The 20006-nt window shown below is 44.1% G+C and overlaps 1 protein-coding gene across 1 annotated transcript in view; it reads left to right on the top strand.

Annotated features, from left to right (window-relative positions):
• SLC67A1 (solute carrier family 67 member 1) overlaps nt 1-20006 on the top strand; it is an 80846-nt gene that overhangs the window by 45948 nt on the left and 14892 nt on the right. The window contains exon 8 of the mRNA XM_081841535.1: nt 1343-1443. Within this exon, the coding sequence (XP_081697661.1) occupies nt 1343-1443 (101 nt within the window). The remainder of the gene's footprint in view (nt 1-1342; nt 1444-20006) is intronic.

The raw sequence follows: 20006 nt of genomic DNA, 5'->3' as shown, positions 1-20006 counted from the left end.
TGGCCACCATTTAATGATGAGGCAAGCTCAAAATCCCACACCCACCAAAGTTCTAAAGAAATCTTAACATTCCCTGAGAGCTAATGCAGAGAAATGGAAGCCTCTTTTTCAAAGCAAGAAAACTTTTGAGAAACTGACAAAGCACTAACACATTCCACTTAATTATGGTATTCTCCAAACAAACTTACTTTGGAAAGCATGCCGCTGTTGAACATTACAGGCCCGTGCACACTTTTCCTGAGAGTAAGCCCCATTGGACTCAGTAAGACTTACTTTAAAGCGCTTGTGGATTGGCTACCCTGCACATGCGATGTAGATGTGGACTTCATCTGTGCTAGACTTAACCATGATCTAGTGTTCACTGCTTAACTCCATAGGTTAGCTGTCCAAGAACATAAATTGATACTTATTTTTCTACAAGTGAGAGGTATATGTTTTAGTGCAGATAAGCATTTACTTACTGACTGCATGTATATATATGCACGTCTATCTATATCTATTTATATCATCTATCCATCTATCTATCATCTATTTATCTATCTATCATCCATCTATCTATCTATCTATCATCTGTCTATCATCTATCTATCTATCTATCTATCTATCTATCTATCTATCTATATCCTGCCTTTGGGGCAAGGAGCTCAAGGTAGCATACATAGTCCTCTGTCCTCCATTTTGTTCTTTCAACAACCCTGTTGCTGTGCTAAGGAAGTGTGTCACAAGGTCACACAAGTGAAACTTGTGACTGTGTGGGGATTTGAAGCCTGGGCCTTCCCAGTCCTTTCCCAACACCCTAACCACTACACTGTGCTTCAGACGTCTTTGGGTGAAAGAGAGCAAGAAAAAGTATGTGGCATTGCAATTTTAGACATGCCAAATGATTGAGTTTTAAAAGATACCGCATTTAAGGGGGGAAAGTATAGTTCAGTGGCGATAAAGCACATAGTAGCAGCCTGTGTGGTGGCAAAAATGAAGCACCAATGTTCTCCTGGCTTCCACACATGGTGTGTTGCTGGTGCTTACAGCAGGAGAAGGGCTGAGGCCTGGGGAGCTGGAGGGTTGTGCAGGAGCCTAAGGGCGAGAGCCTCAGGTTGGCTTTGCCACACCGCAAAGCCCCAAGCCCGCTTCACTTCACCACTCCCCTTCTCTCACAGGTAGGCACCAGCAACATGCTGCGTTTGAGACCCAGGAGAACAGCAACACTGCACCTTTGCAGGCCACTACAGATACATAGTTTACACGGCTTCTGTCCCATGCTCAGTTCTTGATATCTCTAGTTAACAGCGCTGAGCACTGCCACCTGCCTTCTAAAAAGAGGTTGTCTTTTCCCTAACCTTAGGTGTGTTCCTGATCATGTTTTCTATCGTATCTATTGATTTCTTTGGTCTGGAAGCAGCGGCGTCTGGGTACGTGATGGCATATTGTGGAATCCTTCAAATGGTAAGGAGGTTGGCAATGAGAGCTGTCGTGATCTCTTGTCTCCCAAAGTCTTTTATCAGAAACCTTTTGAGAAGGTCCAGCCAGGGATTTGGGTGCCTCTAGCCTGAAGATACACTATGTTTCAATAACGATGACTCAATGGAGGGGGGGATTTTTGCTGTGGTGAGGACTGACTGGGTCCGAACCACCCATTAGCCAGGGTGAAGCCACCACCTCTGTGGGTGCCCTGCCCACCACTGGTGCCACTTCTCCAGTGGAGGTGGTGGGGTGGCTGGTGGTGAAATGGGATGTGCCACTGTTGGACTGGGACATTTTTGAGGAAGCAAAAATGCATATGTTATTGCGGCTAAGAAAAACAGAGTATATGGGGAATGGCCAGGACCAGATTGAACAGAGAATTTCTAGGTGCTGTGGGAAAGCTGCAGCAGCACAGGCCGTCTCTCCTAGGCCACCTCACCTGTATATCAGCCTTCAGGGTTCTGCTACACACATGTAGCAGGCTCCCCATTTCAAATCTTCTCCCTCATGGTGGGGAGAGGGGCTGGAAGGAAAACAGTGGTGAGAGTAGGAGCAGCAAGTGTGACACCACCCTTCCCCTTGTGCAATTGTTGTCCCCTGAGGGGAGAATGCCTGAAAAGGGCTTCTTAGGCCTATTGGTCACCTCTCTGTTTCCCCCCAAAGGATTTTGTTCTCCAATACAATCCTCTCTGTGTACTCTCTTTGCAATATGTTAGTGGGGGATGTTGATGTTGATTTCTAACATAAAAGGTTTGTTAGAATGAATCCCAAGAGGCAGTTGCCCAAATATGCTTTGGACTTGTGCAACGGCAGCCTCCCATACCACACAGCAAAGCAAGGGGGCTTTCAAATACTTTTGTGATATTTGAAGGTTTGTGATATTTCATGGGTGTTCACTGTTCCCAGAAAAAGGTCAAATATCCTCCTGTAATACATGCAAATCCTTAGGCCTATCTAAAGTATCGCTCTCTGGGACGCAGCCCATGAGTGCTAGAAAGTTCTTCTTTTTAGGCTGAGTTATTATAATATTTTTATTGTGCCTTTTCTTGTTGTTGTTGTTGTTGTTGTTGAATTTATATGCCACCCAACACCTGGAGGTCTCAGGGCAGTTCACAGAATAAAATCAAAATATAAAACTACAAACTATATAATAAAAATAAAAACAACAACCCAATAAAACCCCTCCAAAAAACCCCCCACATTTTAAAAGGGCATAAGACACATGGCTTACAAAAAGAGTCATGAGGTTTATCAGATCAGCCTTCAAGCCAAGTCTGTATGTAAAACTGTCTAAAGGTATCTGATGCAGACGCTGTGATAATTGTCATTTCTGCTGAATTCATTTACAGGAAGCAGCCCTTTTTGGCTTTGGATTATATAGCTCCATTTTCTTCTCCATTGTGTTGAGGGTTATGGAAGTTAACAAGTCGGTGAATTTCATCTGACTATAATTGGATGGTTCTGTTTAGCAGATTTTATAGACAGCTAATTAAAATAATAGAGTGCTAATTAGTAGACTTTAAGACATTCTACATCATATAAATTATGAACATAAGCACAATGTAATTTTCATTTCAATGGAAAGAAGAAAAAGAAATAAAGGAGCAAAGGTTGATCTTGGGGGTGGGGGGACCACTTTCATCTAGTGGACAGGATCAGTAAGCGCCCCACCCCTCTTTGAGCCACTTTTTCATAGAATCATTGAGTTGTAGTTTTGGAAGGTGCCCCGAGGGTCATCTAGGCCATCCCCCTGCAATTTTGACAGGTGGGTGGGTTCACCTTCCTGTGATCACATGTGGATCCAAACCCTCCCGGCGGTTCTCAACCTGTGGGTCCCCAGGTGTTGTTGGACTACAACTCCCACCATCCCTGAGCTCTGGCCTTGCTAGCTAGGGGTAATGGGAGTTGTAGTTCAACAACATCTGGGGACCCACAGGTTGAGAAAGGCTGCCAGACAAAAGCAGCCCTTGCTTGGAGCACTGAATTTAAATATTGCCGAAAGCCAGCTCTGTTGCAAATGATCACTCTGAAGCTGTGCACTCCTGTTTGTGCCTGTGCAGTGGGGCTTGCACTTGGTGCTTTTTAAATTCTGTGCCGAATGCAAATCCACTGAAATTGGTTGCACATGGAAACTCCCAACTGAGAGCAACATAGCAGAGTGGATTTATTCCAAAATAGCAGGACTTGTATTTGGCACTAAATTTAAACAGCACCAGATGTCACTCCCACTGCAGAGCAACCATCAGGAGGGCACTTTAAGGCTCTGAACTGTTCCTTTGCAACATTCACTTTACTTGCCCACATCTGATGTTGAGTGACAGGTCAGCTTGGCTGGGGCCAAATGGCCTTGCAAGCCAAATTATGAGCTCTGCCAGGAGTCATTTGGGTTGTGTGATGAAGGTCCCCATGCCTGACTTATCCTAAATCAGTATTCTGTTCACACAGTGGCCAACTGGATGCATGTGGGGATGCCCGTAAACATGTACAGCTCTGATTGTTTATGGACTATATAGCAATACATGTGATTTTGGAAGGAATTCAACATCATGCTCCTCTGCTCATTCCATCAGTGGAAACATTTTCCCCACCCCCCTCTCCTTTCCCCTTTCAGTGCTTCTGGGGTTCTCCTGACCCCTGTCCTGAAGCCAATTTTAGGGGTACAGGGGGATATGGGGGAGAGAAAGGGGAGAACCCCGTTGCTCAAGCAGACATCTTTGCACAGGGCTTCTGCTGACGGGATTCATTCATTAAATCCCATCGTGTATGCCTTTTATTTTGTTGTCCAGCAAATGTCAGTCCCACAGTTTTGCTTAGATTGAAAGATAGCAGGCCTCACAGGAGAAACCTCTTTGAAATACACAAATGTGTGAATTACTTTCTTTTTAAGCTTCGGGAGGGGAAAGTGGCTGATCTTATCACTGAAAGGAAGGAGGCAATTCTATCAGTATCCTGTTTGCTTTAAATCTCCCTGTGTGTTTGTGTGTACATTCAGAAAAGAATGGCTTGGTTATATGAAAACTCAAACAGACACACACCCATTGTGTTTCAGAAACAGTGAGGCATCTGCTGTAGTGGGAAGAGAAGACCATTTGTTTATGTGTACTCATAGCATACATTCCACATTAAGAACAAGATTGGGAGGGGTACGGATCCGGTGGGTGGGGGGAACGGGTTATGCTCCTGCAGAAGAAAATTCCCCAATTCAGAGCCAGTGCCTCTTCAATGCATCAAAGGTTTGTTTTTGTGTGGTTTTTGTGTTGTTTTTTGCTGCTGTTCATAAAATAAGTGATCTTCTAAAGCAGGGATGGCTGATCTGCAGATCAAATGTGCCCCGCACCCAAGAATTTTAAGCCCTTTCTTCTCTGTTCATCTTCCTTCCCACCTAAGAACATTGCCCCTTCACTCTACTGCCATTCTGATTTTATGGTCATGAGAAGCTTGTTTGTCTATTCAAAACATGTGTTTTAATGTGTTTGCCAGCGTTTAGTTTTTATGAGCAGCCCCTTTGGATTTGAAAGAGGTTCACCGTTTCCTAAAGGAAGGAACTGCGGGCAAATTATGCCGATCAAGATCTAGCACTGCCACACTTATTATGTACACATGCTGAGGAAACAACTTGGCTTCAGTGGTGGGTGATTTGTTCATGACTAGGAACCACATCAGAAATACAAACTGGAGAGCTGCCAGTTATTTCCATACATGGCTACATACAATTATAACATAATTTTCATATCATTTCCCCAGCCCTGGCGAATGCCAAAGGAGAGGTGACAAACACTTTATTCTACTATTTCTTTTTTTATGGTGAAGCCATTATTTGGGGGAAGCACCAGAAGTCATAGTTCAGTGGTTTAACTCCTGTTTGAAGGCCAAAGGTCCTAAATTCAATGTCTGGCACCTCTTGCCTAGAATTCCAGAAAGCTGCTGCCAGTCAGCGTAGACAATGCTGGGCTAGATGAACCAATGGTCTGACTCAATACAAGGCAGCTTCCTATGTTCTGTGTTCCTATTGGACACAAGTGGGGTGAGGTGGCAGGAACTCGAGACAACCACTGAAATCTCTTCATATATATGTGTGCAGGGGCACCATCTCTAGGTGTGCACATATATATGTGTGCAGGGGCACCCACAATTTTTGTTGTGGGTGCTCGGCACTCCCACCACAGGGCCCCCGATGCAACTTCTGGCACCTCGTGAAGCACCAGAAGTCACGTCTGAGGCCTTGGAGATGCTGTCCAAGGCCTTGCAAGATCTCAGAATCTGACTTCCGCGGGGCACGTGACATCATGATGTCATGCTGCAACGTGATGTCATGTTGCTCATGCTGGGCACCCAAAACCTGGGGCCCAAGTCAGGGGAGGTGTACGTGACATGGCATTATATCTTCCAGAAATAGTTTTGCAACTATAAGGGCTGGAAACTTAAAATAAAAAATAGATGCTGAGATTCTTTGTGTCAGAGAATTGCACAAACTTCACATGTCTGGGGAGAAGTCTGTGCTGCCTATGCATAATGCCTGTAGCAGCCAGTGGGGCTGCACTGTTCTGAGTTTCCAATGCCCTATGTCGCCTGTTACTGAGAGGGGGAGGGCGGTGGGGAACTCAGCATGGCGTAGGCACAGCAGCAGAGCCAATCCTACCCTTCTGACATGGCATCCATAAAGTGCCCAACTCCCTGCTGCTCCCTCTTGGCATCTTGCAGCGATGCACAGTGTGGGGCAGGAAGAAAAGCAATGCAACCCTATCCGCACAGCCCTGCCAGTCTCTACTGCTTAGTGTGGGAAACTCTTCTGCATCCATGTACATTCTTAAGTGTGTAATTCATCTACATTCATGTACATAAGAATATCCAGCAAAAGTACAGCCGCCTTTCTCCCTGGACTAGCTTGCAACACAAGAGTTACCCATATGTCACTCACTTTCCTGGACTCCTCCCAGTTCTAATTAAATGACAGTAAATGCAAAATCTGGTCCATAGGCCAGGGTGTCAGCCAGGATTTGGATAATAAATGTACAACACCCCAACAAGGAGGAGGCTAAGGTTTCTATTATTTCTCTCTCTCAGTTCCTGAGAACATAAGAGCCTGCTGGATCAGGCCAAAGGAGACCTAGTCCAGCATCGTGTTCTCAAAGTGGCTTGACAGATGCTCTGAGGAAGCTCACAAGAAGAACTTGAACACAACAGCACTCTCCTCATCTGCAGTTCCCAGTGATGGGTGTTCAGCACTGCACTGTCTCAGACTGTAGATGTAGAACATAGTCATCATAGCTGGTAGCCCCTGCTAGCCTTATCCTCCATGAAGGATTCATACAGCTGCACAATCTTAGAAAAACAAGAAATTCCCATATCCCATGTTAGACTGTTGATCCACCTAGTTAAGTGGTGTTGTCACTGGGTGTCAAACAAGAAGCTGTAGCTGGAAGTACCAGGAATTAAACCTGTGACCTCCTGCATGCAAAGAGCATGCTCTACACCTGAGCTCAATGCATTCTTTTTTCTTTTATTTTTTAAACTTTATTCTTAGGGAAGTACTTAAACAATCCCTATATAACACTGGCCTTGCAGACAACTTCATTATCCAGAAAGTGGGAGAAGCAACAAGAGGAACAGCCATTTTAGATCTGGTCCTAACCAATGTTGATGACCTGGTTAGTGGAGTAGAAGTGGAAGGATCATTAGGCGCGAGTGATCATGCTCTTCTGAAGTTTACTATACAGCGGAAAGGAGCAGCCAAGCATACTAGGACTCAATTTCTTGACTTTAAGAAAGCCGACTTCATAAAACTTAGGGAAGTGCTGGGTGAGATCCCATGGACAGTAATACTAAAAGGAAAGGAGGTTCATGATGGCTGAGAGTTTGTTAAGAGGGAGATAGTAAAAGCACAACTTCAGGCAATACCAATGAGGCGGAAACATGGAAGGTGCCTAAAGAAGCCAGGGTGGCTATCTAAAGAACTTTTAACTGAGTTAAGATTAAAAAAGGATGTGTACAAAAAATGGAAAAGGGGGGAAACCACTAAAGAGGAATTCAAACAAATAGACAGCATGTGTAGACACAAAGTCAGAAAAGCTAAAGCACAGAATGAACTCAGGCTTGCTAGAGAGGTTAAAAGCAACAAAAAAGGCTTTTATGGGTATGTTCGTAGCAAAAGGAAGAACAAAGAAACAGTGGGGTCACTCAGAGGAGAAGATGGTGAAATGCAAACAGGGGACACAGAAAGGGCTGAACTCCTCAATGCCTTCTTTGCCTCAGTCTTCTCCGATAAAGAAAACAATGCCCGACCTGAAGAATTTGGAGCAAATGATTCAGCAGAGGAAACACAGCCCAGAATAACTAAGGAGATAGTACAAGAATACTTGGCTAGTTTAGATGTATTCAAGTCTCCAGGGCCAGATGAACTGCATCCAAGAGTATTAAAAGAACTGGCCGATGTGATCTCAGAACCACTGGCAGTCATCTTTGAGAATTCCTGGAGAACAGGCGACGTCCCGGCAGACTGGAGGAGGGCAAATGTTGTCCCTATTTTCAAAAAGGGGAAAAGAGAGGACCCAAATAATTACCGCCCAGTCAGTCTGACATCAATAGCAGGGAAGATTCTGGAGCAAATCATTAAGCAAACAGTCTGTGAGCACCTAGAAAGGAATGCTGTGATCACCAATAGACAGCATGGATTTCTGAAAAATAAGTCATGTCAGACTAACCTGATCTCGTTTTTTGACAGAATTACAAGCCTGGTAGATGAAGGGAACGCAGTGGATGTAGCCTACCTTGATTTCAGCAAGGCATTTGACAAGGTGCCCCATGATATTCTTGTAAAGAAGCTGGTAAAATATGGTCTTGACTATGCTACCACTCAGTGGATTTGTAACTGGCTGACTGACCGAACGAACGCAAAGGGTGCTCATCAATGGTTCCTCTTCATCCTGGAGAAGAGTGACTAGTGGGGTGCCACAGGGTTCTGTCTTGGGCCCGGTCTTATTCAACATCTTTATCAACGACTTGGATGATGGACTCAAGGGCATCCTGATCAAATTTGCAGATGACACCAAACTGTGAGGGGTGGCTAACACCCCAGAGGACAGGATCACACTTCAAAACGACCTTGACAGATTAGAGAACTGGGCCAAAACAAACAAGATGAATTTTAACAGGGAGAAATGTAAAGTATTGCACTTGGGCAAAAAAAATGAGAGGCACAAATAGAAGATTGGTGACACCTGGCTTGAGAGCAGTACATGTGAAAAGGATCTAGGAGTCTTGGTTGACCACAAACTTGACATGAGCCAACAGTGTGACGCGGCAGCTAAAAAAGCCAATGCAATTCTGGGCTGCATCAATAGGAGTATAGCATCTAGATCAAGGGAAGTAATAGTGCCAATGTATTCTGCTCTGATCAGACCTCACCTGGAGTACTGTGTCCAGTTCTGGGCACGACAGTTCAAGAAGGACACTGACAAACTGGAACGTGTCCAGAGGAGGGCAACCAAAATGGTCAAAGGCCTGGAAATGATGCCTTATGAGGAACGGCTAAGGGAGCTGGGCATGTTTAGCCTGGAGAAGAGGAGGTTAAGGGGTGATATGATAGCCATGTTCAAATATATAAAAGGATGTCACATAGAGGAGGGAGAAAGGTTGTTTTCTGCTGCTCCAGAGAAGCGGACACGGAGCAATGGTTCCAAACTACAAGAAAGAAGATTCCACCTAAACATTAGGAAGAACTTCCTGACAGTAAGAGCTGTTCGACAGTGGAATTTGCTGCCAAGGAGTGTGGTGGAGTCTCCTTCTTTGGAGGTCTTTAAGCAGAGGCATGACAACCATATGTCAGGAGTGCTCTGATGTTGTTTCCTGCTTGGCAGGGGGTTGGACTCGATGGCCCTTGTGGTCTCTTCCAACTCTATGATTCTATGATTCTATGACCCACCACCCCAAATAAATTCCATGCATATACAGTGTAAATGATTAAATCAAACATTAAGCAGGTTTGTACAAAAGTGTAGAGTTGATTATATCTTTGAAGCATCTTCTATTCTCTGCCTTAACGGATTGTCCCAGGGTGAGCTGTGAGTAGCTGGTGACGACGGGAGAATTGTCGTCCTTCCCAGGGTACCAAATAAACATGTACCGTTTGGTTTCAGAATCATCTTTGGTTTTTGGGTTCCTTTTTTAGTGGAGCAACATTTTCTTTTCATTTCTTTTGTTTGGATAACCTTTCTATCTTTGTTCTCATCCATGAGTGTTTCCTTTTCTTCTTTTTCATACAATATTTGGCAAGGCTTCTGGGGCTTGATCACCAGGTGAAAAAGTATGAAAGGGCGAGAGGAGACAAGATTTAGGGCCATGAATAAGATTAAAGAAGTACAATAAGAGACTTGTGGAGCACATTGTTTTCCTTTAAAAGGATAATTCTTAAAAGTGTTCTGACTTGAAGCTGACATTCAGAATGTGGAACATGACCAAAGTTGGAATTGCTCAAGGCATACCAATAAATGACAGTGGCGTAGGCAGTCTCATGGAAGGAATCCAGAAGCAGAATCTAATAAGGAAAATGTTCAGCCATCATGATGTGTAATTATTTGGAGCTGTGCCAGTGTACATCCAGCAGGAAGCTCCCTACACCAAAAGAAGAATAGGTAATAAAATAGGATTGAAGTCCCCCCTCTGCCTCCCAAGAGACCTTGGTTTTACAGAAATGAATTAGCCATATGATGTACAGTGTATTTAAAAGGCATCTTCCAGATCAATGACTAGAAGTCTCCTTAGGGCTCAGCTAGACATGACACTGTATTTGCCTTTTATGTGCATGTTTTTAAAGCTGCAAATAGAATTAGCAGGAAGGGAGGATTTAACCCTGCTGTGATCCAGAGGAAAATCCCTCCCCTGCAGGTGCAGTTTGCATTTGGGGAAATTCCCTGTTGGCAACCACTTAGGAGGAAAAATTTTCTCAGCAGGAGTGGGGGATGGATTAATTTCCCCCTCTACATCTACAATCCTGAGAATTATCATCCCCTGCCCTCAGGAAAACAAGCTGATTCTATTTGCATTTTTCTTTTGAAATACAAATATATATTAAACATCACGTCTAGTTTGGCCCTTAGACAAAACCCTACTATCTGTGATATCAAGAACACTTAGGTCACACTTACTTTCTTCAAGTCACTCAGATGTGTGCCATATCCAATTCATATGCCTCTCTTTAGATGATGTTGCTCATTCATCGATAAACTTTGATGAAATAATTCCATGCTGGGAATCTTCCTGCACAATCACCTTTATGTGCTGAAAATAGTATTGGTGTCTGGTTTTCTGCTTATGATGCATGGATATTGAGGGTACATCTACAGTATGTACTTGTGTGGGATTTATGCATTGCACAGCATCCTCAAGCAATGCTTGCTGTGGCTCCCTTTACAAACACACCCCGCCCTCAGCAACTAAGCAGACTCCATTTTATTTTCTCACAATGTTCCCAATATAGCATCACTCTGGAGCATGGTGGAGAATTAAAATGTGGATCGGAAGAGTCTATGTTAGATGAGCCCACGGAAGGATGCTGGCACAGGAGGAGTCCCTCTGTAGAGCTCTATGCCCCCAAACACTGTCTCTGGCCCTGATTTCCCCAAGGAAAACTGTGAATTGTAGTTTGATGAGTTTGCTGTGCATTCTTTGTCTGATATTGCCTGATGCAGGAGTCTACCATGACCGCCATGTAGTGCCCACCAGTATTTTCTATGGCATCCAAGAAAGGCTGATCATTAGATATCCTCTCAAATTTCAGCAATGTATTTGAGATGATTTGCTCTTGGTCATATCCTGTTTGCACTGACTCGGGTTCTCCTACATTGAGCAAGCCCCCTTAAACATTTCATTGGATGCCAAGACACCCACACTTCCTTCTGTTCTGAATAGAGAAGAGGTACAAAGAGCTTCTCACTGTGAATGGGCATGATGGAGGCTCTGATGTAGAGCCTTTTTCCCATTGGTGGGTTCCTGTCTCTTTGTGGCTCTGCATCTTTTTCTGCTCTTTCAAATGCAGCAGCCATTTTATACATTGTGCTCCCACAGCAATCATGTTGTGTTATGCCGCATCCCCATGACAGCCATTTTGTGATTGGCATCAATGGCATTTCCTAAAAATTCTGGCCCCAAAATGTTGGCGACCCTAGTATTCCTATAGAAAGGGGATGTTTCTTAAGCCAGTATATGGGCTTATCCACACTTACCCACTCTTTAGCACTCAATTGGAACAAACGTCAATTTGGATTTTCCGCATATTGACGTTTGCTCCAATTTGGCTTTAAAGAGCAGGTTTTTGTGGGGAAAAGGGGGCGCTCAGGCACAGCTTTAAAGTGTGGCTCATTGCCTGGAAAGAGCAGGGGAAAAGGTAAAGTGTGGATAAGCTTTAAGACTGCAATAAGTAATAATAATAATAATAATAATAATAATAATAATAATAATAATAATAATAATATCTTTATTGTCATTGCCCCCTCTCAGGGACAAGTACCAGTATAAGTAGATGCACCCTAAATTCTCTGAGTACAGAGATTTGTTATTTATTTGTTACATGTATGCAATGCCTTTCCATTAAAAAAAATATATGTCCAAGGCATTTCCCATGGCAATATTTCTGTACCTAAGGGAAATTCAAGAGTTTTTCAATATAGCATTCATTCATTGCTGTTTTGACTGCATTTCCCCCTACCAAAATTATTATTATTATTATTATTATTTTAATTTTCATATAATTCTTTCAGAGCTGTGTGCTCTCCTATGACATTACATCAATGCAGGAGTGATCATTAGCTGCATTTTAATGAATAAGAGCACAACCCACAGTGCTCCATGGTTTCAACTTCTTTGGAGACCATGAGCTCCCCCTCCCCTGTGCTGAAAGGGATATCTATCCAGCCTTTGTAAAAAGAAAGGGGACAAAAATAATCACGGCTATTCCCTACCCTCCCTATCCCAGCACCTGGATGCAATTTGAACCTTTGGGAAAGCTAGAGCCTCTAAAACCTCAGATGGTGCTAAGCTTTTATTTTGAATCCACAACTGAATGAAATGAAAACTGAGATTTGGCCCAGAGGCTTAATTAAATATGAGCAAATCGTCTGTTTTCTTGCCATAGAGCTATGGCTTCCAGCAAAACATCTGGAGGGGAAAAGCTATTACTGGATGGATCAGAGAGGAAGGAAGGTGCAGTGTGTGCACTCTCATTAAGTCTCTCTGCTTTTTCATCTGAACATCAAACTTAATTCCAAGCTGAAGGAGCGAAACCATCAAGCACTGTGGCTGCTGCGTGACCTCCATGCACTCATTAAAAAAAAAAAGTCTATGCTTTTTCTTTCCAGGCAAAGCCCATCCAGAGCAGCTTACAATAGCGAAAAGAAATTGTAATGGTGGAAAATCAATATGATAGAAAAAAGAATAAAACCCATTCGGATTCTCTGTAACATAATCCACTCCAGCCTCGATCCAGCAAATTCCCCAAGAGAAGGCCAATTGAAACAAATAGGTCTTTAATACTTTCTAAAAACCCTTAAGTGTAAACACCAGCTACAAACCTACTGGGAGGGAGTTCAAAAGTTTTGGGAGCACCATGACGAAGACCCTCCACCCACCTCACAGACCCAAGGGGTTGACACAAGAAGAAGGCCTCCTATTGAGACCTCGTTGTGTGGACAGGATGGCACAGATGCAGGTGGTCCAATAAGTAGGCCAGGTCCAATGATTGAAACTACTTTGTCCCAGAAATGCACTGGAAGCCAGTGTGGCTGTATAATACAGGTGGTGTTGGAGCTCAGTGAGCTTTTCACCCTGAAGTTTTTATTTGCAAGCATGTAGACCATCTGGGTCATAGCCCTTGCAGGTGTGTGGAGCTGTGTAGAGTTGGCGTAGCCATTTCATGGATGTTACCTGAGCAGTTGTACCTTCAGCTGGTCATTGAAGCTGAAACTAGTGCCTTGTGTTACAGGATAAGGAGGTTTCAGAAGCTGGTTAGTGTTTCCTTAAGGAAAAGCGGCCCCCCACCTCAAGGTTTCTGACATGGGTGCCATTTCCCCCTTAATCCTAGGCACTTTGAGGCCACTGCTGATCACTCTTGAAGAGTGCAAGAAATGTGTTCTGCTCAGTCACACGTTATTGGGACTTGACATATTCCAGGGGTGAGCCATGACATGGAAATCCGTTCCCAGGAAAAGCACTGGTGAGCTCGAGCTTAAACTAGGCATGTAAACTGTTGTGGTGGCTGTTTCAGTTTCTTACCAGCCCTTCCCTAGGAAAGTTGCAGCAATTTGAAAATGCAATATTAAAAATAGTTTCCAGTTACAGTCACAAGAATAGAGTGGGTCTTAAAAATATATATCTCAGGTGCGTAAGGCCAGGGCAGAGAAGCGCATCTTCAGCACATGACAGAAACTACATAATGGAAGCCCAGGCTGTGTGGAGGGAATTCTGCAGCTTAGGGGCTGCCATAGAGAATGCCTTCTCCTGAGCTGCCGCATCTGCCGCCCGCAAACCTCTGAGGGAAGTGAAGGTATCAAGAGTGGATAGAGAAAGCAATCTGCTATTTGGCACCCAGTTAAAAAATCATCACAGGACAGCTGTAAATGTGTTAACATAAGAAGCTGTTCTAGATCAAGCCATTTAGCTCAGTGTGGTCATCACAGGCTAGCAGTGGCTCTCTAAGATTTCAGGCAGGCCTCTCTTCCAGCCCTGCCTAGATGCTCTAGCACTGGACTATGGTCCCTTCCCTTAGGGCAGAGCCAGTCATCCATAATTTCCAGCCATTGGGGAAAGTTTGCTCTTCTGCATTTTCATTTAGACGTGTAGGCATGGTAGTGCCCACCTTACTGAGTGTCCCTAATGCTACCAGCTATCCCATGGTGCGTTTGTGGCCCCAAAGAGCAAACGCTTGTTCTTTGCTGCCTCAGAGAGCAAGAATAGAACTAATGGGCTTGAGATAACGGGGGTGGGGGTGGGGTGGGGTAGATGTCAGTTGAGTATCAGGAGAATATTCTTCTTAACTGTATAAGCAATTCAGCAACAGCACCAACTACCGTATTTTTCGCTCTATAAGACACACCAGACCACAAGACGCACCTAGTTTTTGGAGGAGGAAAACAAGAAAAAAAATATTCTGAATCTCAGAAGCCAGAACAGCAAGAGGGATCGCTGCGCAGTGAAAGCAGCAATCCTTCTTGCTGTTCTGGCTTCTGGGATAGCTGTGCTCCTGCATTTGCTCCATAAGACGCACACACATTTCCCCTTCCTTTTTAGGAGGGAAAAAGTGAGTCTTATAGAGCAAAAAATACGGTACCTGGGCTCTTCCTCACTGGAGTCTTCAAGCAGAGACTGGGCAGACATCTACTGAGAACACTCTAGTGCGGGATCTCCTACACTGAGCAGGGGCTTTGCATATAAGGACCCCTCCAGTGGTTCTAAAGAGTCAGCTCTAAGTTCTTGTGACAAAAGCACGCTGCCATTTGTCAGCTCACAGCACAGTGGATGTGCAGTGAATATGGACTGGCGATCTGTTTTCTAGTGGCAGGATATCAACATCCTAAAAGTCATCAGTGAAATCAGAGCCAACAGCTGTGTTTGTTCTTTCCACGATCTTGCTAGGGCAGGGTTTTGATCTGGCTAGGACAAGAAACCTTGCTGTATACACACACGTGTGTGTGCATGTCAACACCCTTCAGGTTATTTTTAGTCTCTTAACACTAAAAAAAAAGAAGAAGTGCTATTTGTAAAGCCACATTTGAGATTTGTTAATGGTTGTCCTTGGTTGTAGCGATCTGCTCTTGTATGTCATGAAAGAGATCTCTTGTCAAGCTGCTCTTTGAGTGAAAGGTTGGTCTAGAAAGGCAAATGGGGCACTGCCCCACAATTTTCAGTCTATGCTTAACCTGCCTATCTTATTACTTACAAACATTCTGTAGGGGGTCGGAGAGGTAACCCTGACTGTCAGCTTTCTCTTCCTTAATTTCAGGCCCCACCTGCACTATACATTTAAAAGAGTATCATACCACTTTAAACAGCCACGGCTTCCCCCAAAGAATCCTGGGAAGTGTAGTTTGTTAAGGGTACCGAGAGTTGTTCAGCGTTCCCTGTTCCCCTCACAGAGCTACAGTTCTCAGTCAATCCTTCTTTTCAGGGAACTCTGGGAATGAACCCCTGTGAGTAGAAGAGGGATCTCCAAGCAATTCTCAGCAACCTTAACAAAATACACTTCCCATGATTCACTGGGGGAAGGCTTTACTGTTTAAAGTGGTATGGCAATGCTGTAAATGTATAACATAGGTTGGAGACAAAATGAGAAGTAATTGGCTCTGCCCAGGGGTGCCAACTTGAATAAAATATGGGGAGCGGGTAAGCCCTACCCTGCATAATCAATCACATGATGCAGTGCACACACACCATTTGAATGGCAATGCCCATCAACTTTTGGGGAGTGCCCCCTCAAATATTTCATTGGGAGGGCGAAGACCCCTTAGCCCTGGCTCCTGTGGCTCTGCCTGTGATTGGCTCTGGCTCTGATTCTATGTACCATTGGCCTCTCTTCTGTCTAGCCTACCAATCCCAATGGGCCACAACTGCCACTGGGTTCTTTACAAACAGATTTGAAACCAGATGGATGATCTTGCTTGCCATACTTGGCCATTGAGTTTTTACAGAGCAATGCTGACTGCTTATACCCTGTTACAGATAGGTAGCCGTGTTGGTCTGCCATAGTCAAAACAAAACAAATTCCTTCCAGTAGCACCTTAAAGACCAACTAAGTCAGTTCTTGGTATGAGCTTTCGTGTGCATGCACACTTCTTCAGATACACGAAGAAGTGTGTATCTGAAGAAGTGTGCATGCACACGAAAGCTCATACCAAGAACTGACTTAGTTGGTCTTTAAGGTGCTACTGGAAGGAATTTGTTTTGTTTTGCTTATACCCTGAGAGGGTTAGGGGCCTGAGGGCAAGAGCCCAACCTTCTCCAACTGTTCTGGTTTCCTAGCTGTGCTTTGTGGATTAACACTGCACAAATTCTGCTAATGTTTTTAAATACTAGTAGAAGGAACTGAAGCTGAAAGCTGGTTATTTCAGTTCTGGCCTTTGAGTTCCATATTCATCAGAAACCTCTCCAACATACAGGCTATTGCATGCCTTTCAAGTTTCTATGAATATCTTTTATGGGGGGGTGGGTGTGTGTGTGTGTGTGTGAGAGAGAGAGTGAGAGAGAGAGAGAGAGAGAGAGAGAGAGAGAGACCTGATAGAATATTATGTATTAATAATTGTATCAAAGGCACCTCCCAAGGCTGACTTCTATCCCAAAAGGAGATTAAATTTTATCTCCACTGTGTATTTTTCTCCTTTCAGATCTGAAAAGATCAGCTGGAAATGTGGCACGGTAACCATTGTTAATGGCGCATGAAGAGAAGAAAGACAGATTTTACTGTTTGGCCATATTTGCTGGGAGTTTCCAATTAAATATTTCCACTGCTGGTTCAGACGCTTATCTGTCTTTGAAAGAGGACAAAGACAGAGTTGTTTCACCTGCAGCTTGTGTACATAGCCATGGGCGGCTCTTGTTATGTCACTTGCAAACTATTTCCTTCCTCTTTTGTGTATTGATGACAGAGCAGATTCCTGTTAAGGTAAACTGAGCCTTCTGTTCACACACAACTTCAAAGAAGGTTATGTTTCAAAGGCAAGCACAATGGGGCCGGATGGGGTGGGGGAGAAGAGGTCCAGGCAGCCCCCTGTGTGCTGTGTGGGACTGAAACACTTATCAATATGGAAGATTGAAAAGTGGAGGCGAGCTGGATGCCTAAACCAAAGATCCTTCAAACACGTCTCCACAAATTTGCAGTAAGGGAAGCAAAGCTGAGCTGACGTCTAATGCAAATAGGCATATAAAAGCTGCCTTAAACCACTGCTGCTTCTAGCTCAGTCTGCACCTAGGATGAGGGACCTGTGACCCAGCCAGCAATGGCCAGTGGTCAGGATCAGGGAACAAAGGGAGCTGTGGTCCTGCAATATCTGGGAAGCCAGAAGTTCTCCACCTTGCTCTACATAGTTGGGCTGCAGCAGTTCAGGATTTCAGACAGCCCTAGCTGGTGATATTGGGAGTTGAGCCTGGGAACATTTGCATGTAATGTGTCTGCTCTGTTGCTGAGTCACTCAGGGCCCTTCCCTGTGGAGTTCTTTCTGTATCTGCCTGTAGCCTCTGTCTGTATCAATTGCCCATCCTGAAACTCTTGTGGGCATAGGCAAAGCTGCAGGAAGGGATTTGCTTGGAAAGCAGGTGGATTTCACTCACAAAGCTAATGTTGCACTTCACCAGTTTCAGCTGAGTGTCAAGAAGTCACACAGCATATATGCTACTGATCTTCGTTTGGTGGGTTGAGACCCCACAAGCTATGCTTTGGGGCAGTCTAGGTTTGAGCACACCAGAGGTGCCAACACCCATTTCTTTTGGCAAAAAGCAAAAAAAGGTGGCAAAAGAGGGTTAAACTAGAGTTGTCATATTTCAAACAGTGAAAATTCAGACAGAAAAGCTGTTGAGCGTTGTTGAGCTCTTTGGAGGGGGCAAAGCCATTTTGAGGCTGCAATATGTTCAGAGAATTATGGACGTATGGTATCCATAGTTAAGCAGAAAAAGGGGGTCTGAAGGGAGAGAGAAGGAGAAAAAGAATGTTAGGGGTGCAGATTTATTTCTGTTGCATTCCTGTAGCTTTGGATGTTGTGGTTCTATATCTTGTTTTTTATTTGATTTGTTGAGGGGCATGCAAACATATAAATACAAGGAGGAAAAAGCCTATGTTGGGCTGTATCCAACAAAGTTTTTCTATTCCTGCAAAAACTTCTACTTGTGTGACATGCCTTTTCTCTCTCCTTTACTCACACACTCCACACTCCTCCTCCAAATTTGCTCCAGAGGATTGGTGAAAACCCTTAAACAGATTTAGGGGCACGGGGAGAAGAGAGGGTGGGGATGTTCCATCACGTAAGCGGAAGCCCTTGTGCGGACAGGACAAGTTCCTTGGTACAATCCACTCTAAATAGTGAAAAGTGGGTCCCATGTAGCAGGTGAGGTTAATGGCAGCTCTTGCCAGAGCCTGGAAAAGTTGAGAACTATGGGAAAAGATACTGTTTGGGATACAGTGTTCACACACTACTTAGGTGGCAAAGTACAAGTGTGAGAATGTTTGCATGAATGTCTCCTTCAGAGATTTCTCTGCAAAATTTATTTGGACAGAAATGAAGACAGGGCCCAATAAGTGAGCATGTATATCTTTACCAGCCTTCTGCAAACTCATGCTCTCCAGGTGCCTTGGACCACAACTCCCATCATCCTTTACTATTAGCCATGCTTCCTGGGAGTTGGAATCCAACAACACTAGGAGGGCCACAAGTTGCCCATCCTTAAGGTGTCCCATAGGCAGTAGCTGCCCCACAGCACTGCTCGCAGTCTCCTCTGAACACCCAGAGTCTGCACAATTGTCATACTTCCTCCCCTTGTGGTACAATATTTTTCATTCCCCAGTTTTCTTCTTTTTTCTCTTCCCACTCAGGAGATCTTTTGTATATTCTCTCATTATTGCTGATATTTACAACTTAGAAACAAAATGAATTACTGCATAAGGTGCCAATATCTCTTACAATAAACCGGTGAGATCCTGTTTTCAATTTGGCAAGGTCTTTTTGGACGCATCCAGAGTTTCATAATTTTCGTAGCAAGTCTGCAAATGGAAGAGTGCTCGGCAAGTTTGGAGCAGAAGTACAGTCCTCTCTCCTGCACTGAGCTTGAGGGAAACCCACTGAGTTGGTGGTCTTTGTGTCAATTATAAAATTGCTTCCCCATTCTTAGAACAATTTTTCTGCTGTAAAACAACAACACTAAGGTCCTTTCCCCCTATATTAAGGTCTAAATAAAAGTTTGACCAAGTAAATATGCATGGTGGTTTCACAAATTGGACAGGCAAGCCATCAGAAGCATAGAGGAAGAGGCATTCAGCATTCAGTTCAGAGGATGCATGCATGATATTTAAGTAGGGAAGGCAGGAGGAAACAAGTCACCCTAGAGAGCCACATTACCTGAACCCACTCCTCTGTCAACGCATCAGAATGCAGCCTTTGTTTTTTTTATTTTCTGCAGGGTTATTTCTTACCAGTTACATTTCTATACTACTTTTCCAGAACATCAATCCCCAAAGTGTAATGAACAAGAAGGGGCCATATGAAACAGGAAATCAAAAGATTACTAACAGAAAACTCCCAACATCATCTCTCAACAGGAAATAGCTAAAGCTCACTAGCAGAAAATCTCAACAGTTAAGTCCCCAGGGAGCCTTTTGGGTTGTATGAGCAGAAGGCAAGCTCTCACAATGAATCTTCCCCTTCTATTCCTTTCCCCTGCAACCCCATGTACCCCTGCCCCCTAAAAGTCTCTCCGGAGAGTCTGGGGACCCTACCAAACATTGTGGGCTTTGTCATATGAGGCTGCAATGGGTGGAAGGAATTGCCCAAAACAGGGTAGAGGAATCTTGCATC

The sequence above is a fragment of the Podarcis erhardii genome (assembly GCF_964252035.2).
Source record: "Podarcis erhardii genome assembly, chromosome: 1".
Taxonomy (NCBI): domain Eukaryota; kingdom Metazoa; phylum Chordata; class Lepidosauria; order Squamata; family Lacertidae; genus Podarcis; species Podarcis erhardii.
The sequence above is the reverse complement of the archived record's forward strand: the minus strand, read 5'-3'. Positions and strand labels throughout refer to the sequence as shown.